The following is a 13,362-nucleotide window of genomic DNA, read 5'->3' as shown; positions in this document are numbered from 1 at the left end:
ATGTAAAGTGAAATGGATTTTGTGTTGTGAAAATTTTGAAACCTTAAACATAACTGCGGGCACTTGGTACACATTCATTGGGGACACTTGATCAATGGATCAAGTATCCCCAATCAAATCTTTGAAAAGTTTATTTTGCTCTAAATTATGATTAAATCTATGTAACTAAAGTTTACATATTGAAATATTAGACAAGGGTATAGTCTTAGATAAAAAAAAAAAAAATTATTAAATGGTCTTTAAAATGCATGTCACAATTGTGCTGTTCCATTATTTCCTGACTAAAGTTAATTAGCTTCAAAATTTTACATTTCCATACTATAACAGAATCCAAAATAGAATTCAAAAATTAAACTTATAATAAGCATAGATTAGCTCACTTATTTTTTTTTAATGTATACTTACTTTTCACATAACAGTCCTAGACTTTTTTCTTTTCTTCCAACTAAAACATTTTTTTTTAATTTTAACTTGCTTGTTTGTATACAAAAAATGCTTTCTCCTATGTCTAAATCAACTAAACTGTCTTGTTCTTTAGATTCAACAGAAAGATCAGACGCTGGTGGTAAAACACTAGCTGCACTGACAAGCATCTTTAAATTTTCTGTTGGAGTTGATGGTTCAACAACAGCACACTCTTTTTGGGGCGTCATTCTACATGATAATCTTGAAGAATGTTTATTCTCTTTTTCATTATTTTGTAAACTAATGCTTAAGACTCTATTAACTGATTCTTTTCTGTTTCTTGTTGTATTTGTGTTGATTTCATTTAAAACTTTTGATGATGCAGTTACATTTTTTTCTGAAGAAAGCATAAACTTTTCTAGGACATGCAAACTTTCTAAGTGCAGCTTCTCAGCTTCATTCATATTTTTCTATTATTTCAAAAAAAATCAAATATAAAGTAATTATCATGAAGTAGAATCACAAAAAAAAGTCACATTAATAAAGAATATAGAGCCAAATAAGCTTATTTAACAAAGTAATACTATTATTTTTCAAATGACCTGAATAAAAAATATTACTTATATCTTTATATAAAGTAATCAAATATATTTCTTAATTTTATTATTTGGGCTTTATCTTTTTAAAAAACTTTTATCCTTTGTAAAACACAATCAACAAAAAAAAAAATCTTTATATATTCTCTTAAAAAATAATTATTATCACAGCCACTTTAGTAGATGTTAAATAAAGTTTCTGAGCATATGAAACACTTTATAAAAAAATGGCTAACATTTCTGAACTACGAACAGAGCAAACAAGATAGTTATAATTTGGCGGGTGTTTCGATGGAATGAAAACAAATCTTAAATTTATAATAAAAGTATTTTTGTCCAATAGAAATATATTCCGGATATCTACGGGCACGCCTCATTCGAAAGTTTCAATATAAAAAAATTATACTTTTCATTTCGGTGTCAAACCACGACCAATTAAATATCAACTAATCTCACCAATCAAATTCAAGAGTCATAGACAGAGAAAATAAGGCGGTTTCATTTCGGTCATTTGGCGCTGAAATTCGAATTGAATACGTAAATTATATTACAAAAATTGAATTGCATAAAACTCTTTATTTAAATTAAAGTTCAATTGCTATTCTTTAAAAATGGCTTTTTTTAAAGATGAGTTTTAAAAATTTTAACCCAATCTCAGTACATTTTTTGTCGCTGCTGTTTTTATTACCACAACTGAAACAGCATTTTAATAAAAATAAAATTTACAATGCAAAATAGAAAATATAACTTTATATAGATTAATGCTTCATCACACGTTACAATTATTTAAAAAAACATTATCCTTCATTCGAATACCGATGTTTCAAATGTTGACTGGTTTCTTTGTCCGTGAGTTGTTTGAGCACCTATCTTGCACAGGTTTTCCTGTACTGTAGCTTGTTGTGAATAATGTTATGAACAATTCCAACGCTCGCGTATAGTTTTTCACTTATTAGTTCAACAGTGGTACGCCTATTGTCCCGAATTAACGCATCAATCCCTAAATTCGAAAGAGGAAGTCCCAACTTTGACAGGTCGTCAATTGCGTTGCCAATCAGAAACTTTTGAATTGCCACTTTGAAACTGTTATTCCCATTTGTAAACGTTTGAACAATTCAAACAGTTGTCTGCGTACACTATTAACATTCTTTCGTGGATTTTACCACATTTCTCACTTTTTGCGACTAAAATCTGACCGCGGCATGTTGTTCTGCCACGGTGAAATTGCCACTGAGTAAATTTAAAGTTATGTTTACAAAATATGATTAAACAGATGCTCAGATGTCATTGCAATGGATTAATTCAACCGTTTTTAAGTAATAGTTTAAATTTTCTAGTTAATTACTAACGACTCTCGTATGAAATAAATATTTCATGCTAAATTAAGTTAAACATAAACAAAAAATTTGGTTAGTTCAGTTGCTATTTTACGGGAAGCAGATACAATTTCATCAATAGCTTTTATTACATTAATCCATCTAAATATCATTTAACAAAAGTATTTCGTACAAAACTATTATACTTTATTGTTTTAAAAAAAATTACATATTTTGTTAAAAATTACATTCCAACTGACAGGGATTAGCTTTTAACTGAGAGGTAAGTCCAAATAAGTTTATTGTATAATAATCGACAGATATGTAGAAATAGCAAAAGCGGATACAGCGTTTTTAGGTATTTGATATTTGCTTCCAGATATGGAGCAAACTCGTAGCATTTATACGCTTTTTTCAAATAACGATGCTTTGCAAAAGATTACGAAGATTGGAGCCTGAAAACAGATCTAAAATTGTTACCCCTACAACAAGTTTATAAAATATTTGTTACTATCTTAACTAAATTCATATTCATCAAAAATGTTTAAATTTTATACAGTATTCTTTTAGTGTTCAAAAATTATGACAACAAATTTTGTGGCCTATTAAATCAGGGGTGGTAGAGGGGTTTTCAAACTTTGTAAGATTCATTTTTTAACATATAATTATATAAATTTAATCTTATGTAAATTTATATTTTTATATATTATTTTATACATTAAAAATTATTTAATCTTATATAAATTCAACTTCAATACAATCCTAAAATAAATAAAGAGTAATTAAAATAAATAAAGAAAACAAAGTTTATGGTTTTATGATTTTACCTCACTTCAGCAAATTTTATTTGTTTGACAAAAAATCTATGGGATTCTATGCATTTTCTAACAAATCTATGCATTTTCTAACAAAAAATCTATGCATTTTCTAACAACAAATCAATCAAATTGTCAAAGAAAATGCGAATATGGTAAAGTAATTAAACTCATTTAAGTTTCAAGGAAAAAAAACACATTTTTAGTCTTGCGTAATAATTACAAAGTATTAGTGCATAAACAAAAATTTTATTTAAGTAAATTTAATTTATTAACTAATATCAGTGATTAATTTTATTAGTATATAAATTAATTTTATTATCATATAAATTCATAACGGATTGTAACAACTTTTTCGCTATATTTTTTTATGTCAAACATTATTACCTTTTACATTTTTTTAAATTTATTTTAACATTTTATTTATTGTTATTATTATTTTTTATTTTTATAGAGATAAAAACAAAAAAAAGTGAAAGTGATTGTGTAACTAGGCCAGCGGAGGAGGGGGTATATTTTTTTAAAATGGATGCGCTTGATGGAAAAGTGCTTTCCCAAACAATGTTACTATAACTAATATAGCTATAGATATATTTTGTATAATAACTCCAATAGTTTTTGAGATTAATTGTATTTTTTTAAATTAATGTGCTCATTCGAATCAATTTGTTTATTGAGGTGTTCGCTTAAGAACTTCATTTAAATGATCATTGTTATTATTCTTTTTCTATTAAAATAACCGGACGCTTTGAGGGCAAGATTTGGACTTTTTGAAAAGAATGTGTATTTGTTTTAATTGTGTTCATAGAGAAAATTTTACCCTTTTATGTGAAGTTCCTAATAGAATACTATACGTTTTACCTGCTTTCTTTATTGTTATAGAATACTCTACGTTTTACCTGCTTTCTTTATTGTAATAGAATACTCTACGTTTTACTCTCTTTATTGTAATTTCGCGTTTTTGAACTTTATTTATAGCTGTTTTTAGGTCTCTCTGTGTGTAATTTGTTTTATATCTCCGATTAATTTCTTAATTTATTGATTGTGGGGTATAGTTTCTAAAATTAGCTATGAAGTTCATATCTGGGTAAGTGTCGTTTTAGATGAGCGAAAAATCTGACACAGATGAGGTACAGTTAAAATTATGGTGAGAACAATATGTAACTGAACTTAATACGCGCTAACTTTTATGATACAAGTAAATAACACAGGGCAACGAAATTTTTTTTTTTTTTTGCATACAATATGTTTTTCTTATAGTATTCTTCATTCTGATTTTAAATATGCAATCCTTTTTCTTCTATCACGTCAAGTTTTAAAGATATTAGGGTTCATATACCAAATATTTGAAGTAGAATATTGTAAAAAAAAAAAAAAAAGTTTAAACCTGGGTCTCAAAAAGCGTTTTTTTTACAGAGATTTCAAGAAACATTTTCATTTAAAATTCATTGGCAAAAAAAAATAGTCGCGAAAGAGTATCAAAATAATCTGAAAAAATGTTTTTCAAAATAATGAAAAATATTAATTTTTATTACAAACAAATATTAATTTTATTTTATTTTATTATTCTTATTTATTTCATTTTATTATTTTTAACAAGTATTATTTTTGACAATATAATATTTAATCTTAAGAATTTTACCCCAAACATATGGGATTTGAACCCTAATATCTTTAAAACTTGATGTTCTTTTTCGTAAAAGAGTTACATTATGACTTACAGAAGACGCATGTTGTAAATGTTTCTTATGACAACAAGTAAAAAAAAAGTAAAACTTCTGGGTTTTACTTTTTTTCTACTTGGTGTCATAAGAAGCACTTACAACATACATAAAAATCACCAATTGTTGTTAGATACTTTTTACCGCTAGAAAGTGTCTAAGTAAAACTTCTGGGTTTTGAATTTGTTGATGGTGAAATATCTAAAAAATTGACTGATAAGCTAATTTCAACATCGCAACCTCACAAGGTTGATAAAATAGTTGCTTTTTTTTTTCTGACAATTGCACAAATTTTGGTGGAATACATAGAAGAGGTAAAAGTAACATTTACAACAGGCTCAAACAGAACTTAGTGTTAATATTGTTGGCATTGGTTGTGGTGCACATTTGTGCATAATACACTTCAACCTGTATTGGATGGTCTGCCAATTAAAATTAAAGTCTTTTTGTGAAAATATATAAGTGTTTTCATATCAACACAATTCGGGTAACTGAGTTGAAGGAATTTTGCGGTTTTATAGATTTAGGATATAGAAAAAAAATCCAGCATAGAAGTACTAAGTTTCTTTCTCTGTAGCTGGTAGTTGAATAAATATTGTATATGTTTGAAGCGCTAAAGTTATATTTTATTTCTCAAGAAAACTGTCTACGTGCTTTACAAGCACTATTTGAAAATGAATCAGGTGAGCTATATTTCTGGTTTGTGCATGAATAGCTAAATAATTTCTAGATTGTGCATGAACAGCTAAATAATTTCTGGTTTGTGCATGGACAGCTAAATAATTTCTGGTTTGTGCATGGACAGCTAAATAATTTATCAAAACTGTATTAGGTATAGAAAAAAAAATCAAGCAAATGCAACATAAATTATTTTGGAACTAAAAAAAAATAAAAATAAAAACTAATCTTAAGGAAAAGATGAACAGTAATTTTGTCACACAAGGAGCAAAACAGTTGCTGAGAAAATTTAGTTAAAGTTTAAAAAACTACACTAAAAACGCTAACACTCGTCATCTTTTTCATATTCGGATTAAATCCCATTATAAATTTCAAAGTTACCTAAAAAACAAAACAGTTTAAAAAGCAAAATTGCATCATTTTCTAATTGATTTTTTGACCCTAAACCAAAGGCCTGATTAAGGGTCTTGTGAGCCGGGTTCAAATATTATTTGGCGGCCCCATTCCTAAAAAAATATATTCAAAAATTAATACAGCAAAATATGAAATTAACTTTTTGTTTTGCTGTTGAGATATTTTTTCTTGCTTTCATTTTTTCTTGCTTTCACTCTTGCTTACTTGGCAAAATCAATTAGCCCATAAAAACGTACGCTAATTGGGGGAGGGGATCTTCAAATTGCATACAAAAGCGCCCTCCCTAAGTAAAGTTTTTTTTTTTTGATTCGTCATTAAAATAAATTTTCTTAAAAAATGAATTATGACTTTTTTGCAATTCGATCATGGGTCTTTGAGGCGAAATCGCTTGAATTAACCTCTCAGCTAACAAACTTACAAATACTATAGTAAATTAACTTCTTTTTATCCTCAATCATTATCTGAACTACTTTCTCAGGATCATTAGATATATAACACCTCCCATGAATTTTATAGTTATTATTAAGTCTATAAGAAAAACTAAATAATGGAGTTCCCCCTCCGGCCCCTTCTTCCCCCAAAAAACTGTTGATAATATACTTTAACTGTTCCTGGCTTAGTGGCAGGCTCCAAGTTAATAAAAATGAAATACTAGTACCTCTTCTCCTAAATAGAAGACAACTAGTTTACAGAGCATCCTGCATTTACCCCTTTTAAATGTCACTGTGATCAATCTCCTCGAAAATCTCCCTTACTATGTTATAAAATGATGATCCAGCCAGGATCATTTTATAACATAGACTCAATTTAATTAAAGCTAGTTATCTTCTTTATCTTGTCCATCTTCTCCTTGTTGCGGGGCCTCTTTTTTTTCTCAATAGTAAGAGCCTTTATAAAATGACAGATGTGTTACTCCAACATATCTGCAAAAAAGCAAGAGAATATTAAGAATATTTATGAGAAAGGTAATGCTCCAACAAACACTCCAGTGATAAAAGTATTGGTGTCGCCGCATATGGTAAAGATCTGATCAATATTGTTTTAATACTCAAGGAGGTTTAAGATCGCATCTGCCTCGTCAACTTCCTTGGAGCTTTTAGTTTTAACTAGTCCAAGAAGGTTGTCATCTATTTTCGTCATTATAAGAAAATTTAAATTTTGTAGAAACCTTTTCAGAAGTAGCTTTCAAACCTAACAGTAGTATTAAGGTTATCACTTTTATCTGTTTGTTGTCGAAGTATAAGTCTCATTCCCTTTAAGTTTTTCCATTACATCTTGTCCTAATAATTAAAATAACTTTATCATACATAAAAATAAATATAATCTTAATTTATCCTCCTAAATCAATATGCTTCTGTTTAACCTTATTATTTTTAGTAACTTGTTAGGTAGGTCCAACCATATGCCAAGGTTGGTTCCAAGCCAATACCGAGCAGAAACTACAAAATTACAAGGCACTAATACTTATTATTATCTAATTAATAAATAAAGTAGTTCTAATCTAATTGAGTGCAGTCTAATTTAGTTTTCATTTACGCTGACTTTCATTGTAGAATCAGAGTTTTGAAGTAATTCATTAACAGAATCTTCATCTTTTAAAACTACAGCTTCTGACTCCAATGCAGAAGTTGCAAAATCAGGCTTGAGGGAAACCTCAAGCTCATTTAAAACCAATTCTCTTTTTCATACTTTCCTTTCTCCACTTCTGTAATCTTTAAATTCTTCATTCTTCATCATTATATTCTTCATTCTCCATCATTATATTCTTCATTCTCCATCATTATATTCTTCAATCTCCATCATTATATTCTTAATTCTCCATCATTTATTCTGTTAAGAGAAAAAAGTAAAGGTAGAAGAAAGAAAACATAATAGTAAAATGAAGAAATGAAAAAACTGAAAAATATCTTTAAAAATTAATAAAATTGTTTTTAAAAATTTATCACTGCAAGACAATTTAGAACTCATCATTTAATACCATTATACAAAATCATTTTTCAAATTTGTCTAGAAAATATTCTAGTACAAATATATATTTTTGATCTTCTTGAACTTTTTTGTTCTAAGAAAAATTGTGTGTCCTCTAAAATGAGTTCCTAGGAATGAAGACAATCTTATTCGATTTTCTCTTAAATTTTACCACAGATAGATATGCCAAAGAGTTTGCTTTTTTTTAAGTGATCTTTTTCTGCATCTAAGTAATTCTATCAAAGCTAAAATCTCATTTTTGTTCTCTCAGATGGAGATTGCAATGGTTAGTGCTTTAGAATCTTGTTCATTAATAATATTAAAATTAATCATTTGTTTTTTTATTATATATAATAAGTCATAAATAATCAATTATTTAGTTTATTATCTAAGATAAATCATTTAGTTTATTATCTAGGAATCGGTTGTTTTTTAATTTATCTATGTTTATCTATGTTGGAATTTAACTGTTTTTATTTGTTTGTTTGTAGATTTTCTTGTTTGTTTAATTACATAATTAAAAAATTTCAACTTTTGTTATCTGATTGCAGATAGAGAAATGAAGTGTTCTCCAAACCGGCGTTGTTTCACACATCCTTTATAGAAAAAGTAGCACATATATGGCTAAGATCTTTAAATGATCCATCCTTGCAGATTAAACCTTCGCCTTTATTTTTTGATGATAAGCTACAACAGGTTTAATAGATTTAAACTTTAAAGACCTGGTAAATTTGATAAACTAGTTTATCAAAAGAAGCAATAGCCTATTGAAATTATACTGTATCTTCTTCTTTTCTCCTTTAAACGTGTCTTTTTTTGTATGAATAATTTTATGTGCAAAAGGAAAAGGGGGTTGAGTCATAAAATTTCACTTTACAGCAGATTAAGGAAAGTATTCTAAAAAAAATTTAGAGAAGATCTCACGCAAATAATAGTATTTTAGTACTAAAATAGTATTATAATTAACGTATTTTTTTGGGGGAAAACATTTTTTGTTAACTTTTTAGACAAATTGTACACGAACCCCTTAAATCAACAATAATTAACATATTTGTTATATTTGTAATACATTTATAGATATAAAACAGCTAGTTTAAATCTGTGTGCAAAAAGAAAAGGGAGATGAGTCATGAAATGCAGAAGTCATATAAAATTAAAATTAAAGCGGAAGCAATATAAAATTGGTGCGTTCGCAACTTTTTTGAAAAGTACGATTTCAAGCCTTGTATAATGATTCGAGTACTCACTTTTGATGGGATATTTAAAACTTAAACTTTTTTCCTTGATACTTAATAATATTATTATTCGAATGTCGTGTATAACTAATTTTCGACATTTTTTGACTCATCTCCTTTTTCTTTTTGCTCAAAAAACTACTTTAGAAAATATTTGGAAATACTAAAATATATATTATACATTAATTAATTTATTCATTCAACCATTTATTAAATAACTATATCATTCAATGAACCTTATTTTAATTTTTAGCTATGTGTAAAATGCATCATGTAGCATGACATCAAAATATTAAATATGTAGTAGTAGCAGTGGTATGCTGAAACCGGTTTTCGTGTATATCCAATAGGTTTCTCGGTATATCTGATTGGTTTCTTGATATATCCAATAGGTTTCTTAATATATTCAATAGGTTTCTCGATATAACTAATAGGTTTTAGCAGTCTTACCTACCTCACCCTCAAATTTTTATTTAAAGTCGATAAAATTACAAGGAAATATATTATGAAGTATAAAACCAGCAAAATCGTAAATCTTGAATTGAGAAAAAAAAAACCTTCAACAAGAATATAAATTCGTGTCCGCTGTATAGAAACTTCTTTTCTTAAAGTGAGAAATGCAAGTTTCTTAATATAGAAAGTAAAGATCTTAATTCAAATTATTTTCTTGCGCTGCAAATCGTAAATATTGATGTAAGAAAAAAGTCTTAAAATAAGATTATACTTTCTTCTCCGAGTTATAGGAACAAGAAAAAACAAACTCCATAATAGGAAAAATAGTTTTAATTTAATGTCATTATTTTCTTGGAGTGCTACATTGTAAATCTTGATTTTAGATTTAATTTCTGGTTTGTAGTAATAATTTAACAATACAAACAACAATCTATAATGTTCCGTAGATATATACAGAATAAATTAATAAAATACACAATGAAAGATTAATAGAATACATAACTCTTTTATTTATAACACGTTTTAACATTTTAATGCAAATAGAGGCTTCAATCACAAATCTTGCAAAATGTTGCATATTTCTTTAAAAATGCCCATTATTTGTCTGTTGATATTAGTTAAAATTATATTATACATAGGACTGTTCTGAGCATGGCACAATTTTGTGCTAGAAAATGCAAAAAATATTATTGTTTAAACAAGAATTACTATTAAAAAAATAATTAGGGCCCTGGGGAAGTTTTCTTAACAGGCCCTAACGGAAAATTCTTTTATTCTTTACAACACACTAAATGTGCGAAATAGCCTCATTGCCAATTATAATGTTTGGAAACGGCACACCTAGTTTTTTTTTTCTTTCTTAATTTCATATAATGATATAACGGGATCAAATATTTTGTATATTGGCATCATAAATTGATTTTAAATGTAGAATTTTATCGGTAAGATGTTCATATTTGTGCCATATTTTTGCCAATACCAGGCATTCAAAAGATTACAGTTATATTTTCATTTCGTTAAGATATGGTCGAGTTTCTGACGTTAAGTTTAATTCCAAAACAGAATCTATTATATTTCTAGTTTCATTAATTTTTTCATCAAATGGTTTAACACATTTCACATCAAATGTTTAACGCAAAGAACATTAATTATTATTTTTTTAATATTTTGTGGGCCCATCTTTATGGGCTACTTGTAAATATATTGTATAATTTTTGTATAGTGCCAAAAAAATCTTACAACTTGAATACAATTTTCTGCTTCATGAACACCACATAAGTTTAAACTATGACATGCACAATCAGAAAATAATGCGAATGGACTTGCATAATGCGAGCTTGTGCACCTCTCTATGATCCACTCATTTTGGATCCGTCATCATATCTTTGCACGCGACAGTTACTTTTAGGAACATTATAAATTTGTGGCGTTAATACAAGAATTAAATTAGCAATATCTTTTGCAATTTACTCATTGCAGTCAACAAATGCAATAAAATTTTCCATAATTACATATTCGTTGAAATTAATACCCAGCTAACAATTAACGTTTAAGAAACGTTGCTAAAACATTCATTTGGGTTAGCGTAACCTTTGCTTTTTTAAGTACTTAAATAAAAATTTTAAAACTTAGTTACACTATATTAAGCTTATTTGAGACCCCAAGATTTATTTATTACACCTCAATCATAAGGCATATAATTAGGCATACTAAAAGATTATAATTCATGCAATTAAAAAATTCATTTATTGGCGTGTCTACAGGTCTTGCCTGTCATGCACAGGCATGACCTGCAAAATTTGATCTAACTTACATTATAAATTGCTATAGCGATCTCTATATAATAATACGCTACTTAATAGTGTTAGTGCTGTTAGTGACCATTCCTTTTTTTTGATCTTTTAAAGAGTTAAAAGCGCGAAAAAATTACCAAGCAGAAATTTAATTATAAAAATGGATGGGAAAAAAAGGCTTTCTTAGATATAGAAAGCCTTTTTTATTATTTAGTTACCCAAGTATAACCTAACTATTACTAAGTATTACCTAAAGTATAACCAGGGGGAGTAGGGACCTACTCCCCTTGAATATGCCACTGTTGTGCACGACCTGCGAATAAGGTCTGGACACACAAATGAGTTCATTTATTATTACTAGTTAGTGCTTTAAAGTGCAATAACAACAAATTACATCAGTTCTTCATGTCTTCTTCATGTCTTCTTCATGTCTTCTTCATGTCTTCTTCATGTCTTCTTCATGTCTTCTTCATGTCTTCTTCATGTCTTCTTCGTGTCTTCTTCGTGTCTTCTTCATGTCTTCTTCATGTCTTCTTCATGTCTTCTTCATGTCTTCTTCATGTCTTCTTCATGTCTTCTTCATGTCTTCTTCATGTCTTCTTCATGTCTTCTTCAAATTTGACCAATTTACAATACTTAATCAAAAATAAAATTTCTTTTTTTGTATTAAAAATTTTTTTATAAAAATTTTTTTTTTATTATTAAAAAAAACAAAAGCTCTTTTTGTTTTGATAAACAAGCTAGTTTTATTTATGAATGACTTAAATGTACCATTTATAAAAACCTAAACTGTTATAAACTGCCGATTCTATATAAAAACAGTTTAATACGCGAATCACTAAAACTTATACAAACTACAATAAATGAACACATTAATAGTTAATACTCTGGTATGATTCAGAAAATGCTGCTTTACATAGTTAAAACAAGAAACTGTTTCCACTAAATAAATAGCCTATTTATATGCAGAGCAATTTCGAAGTCAAATAAGTTTTCTAATTTCTCCTATTCAAGACAACCTAGTATTGTTAACAAATTTTTATTTAATCCAGATAAACATATTGCATGCCAGATTTGAAATCAATCTCCGAATGACAAACTTTTTTCATTAGAAGCATCAGAATCTGAATCACATTGAACGGTAAACTCTTTTTCTGAGTTGCACTCAGAATTAAACTTAAAAACAACTGTTAATCGTGAAAGTACAACATGAAGTTGTTTTTTTGAAACAAATTTCTTTCAGTATTGTTGTCGCGTCGATTGTTGCCTTGTTGCGGTTGTTGTTAAAGATGTCATTTAGCAGCCATTCACTTGGGTCTGTTTGTCTGATAATGCATATTGTCCGCTTCATTTAAACTATTTTTAAGTATAATAATATGATATATTTATCTAAAACAGAACTAAAATATTTTAACATAACAATGTATTAAACCTGACTTGTCATCAACTACGAATAATAGTCCCGTTTATTACAACATGTTTCATCAATAACAATATACATTTTTTGGCTTCATTAAAATTTTATTAGCTTTTACAACTGTTACCATAGTTACATTTTTATAAAATAAGTAATTACCAAGAAATTTTACAAAAGTTTATATAAAAGGTGTATTGTAATAAAAAAAATCTGAAAATAGAATAAAAGGTAAGATAATTGAGAAATTATATTGCTATAGTAATGGTGTATGATTTTAATTGTGCATTAAGTGAAGGTTTTCCCATTTCATTATGGATACCCTCCTTAATTTTAAGATCGTATTTAGAGGAAGCTCTGTAAATAATAGAGAAGGAATCAAGATTTGTTGAGTTTTTTGCATTTTTGTGATAAAGCAAGGTCAAAAGCTATCAAATGAACGTTTGCGCTCAATAATTTAAAATAACAAACGCTCATTCAAATAACAAACGCTCGCTGTTTGTTATTTGAATGCTTTTAATTGTGTATACACAATTTTCTAAAACATTTACATA

The 13,362-nt window shown here is 27.7% G+C and overlaps 1 protein-coding gene across 1 annotated transcript in view; it reads right to left on the bottom strand.

The window, feature by feature from the left end:
- LOC100203927 (transcription factor E2F7) overlaps positions 1 to 1,294 on the bottom strand; it is a 27,818-nt gene extending 26,524 nt beyond the window's left edge. The window contains exon 1 of the mRNA XM_065814526.1: positions 406 to 1,294. Within this exon, the coding sequence (XP_065670598.1) occupies positions 406 to 869 (464 nt within the window). The 5' untranslated portion in view covers positions 870 to 1,294. The remainder of the gene's footprint in view (positions 1 to 405) is intronic.
- Between the last annotated feature and the right edge of the window lie 12,068 nt (positions 1,295 to 13,362).

Source organism: Hydra vulgaris, chromosome 12 (assembly GCF_038396675.1).
Source record: "Hydra vulgaris chromosome 12, alternate assembly HydraT2T_AEP".
In the NCBI taxonomy this organism is placed as follows: Eukaryota; Metazoa; Cnidaria; class Hydrozoa; order Anthoathecata; family Hydridae; genus Hydra; species Hydra vulgaris.
Note: the sequence above shows the minus strand (reverse complement) of the source record. Positions and strands in the feature narration are given on the sequence as shown.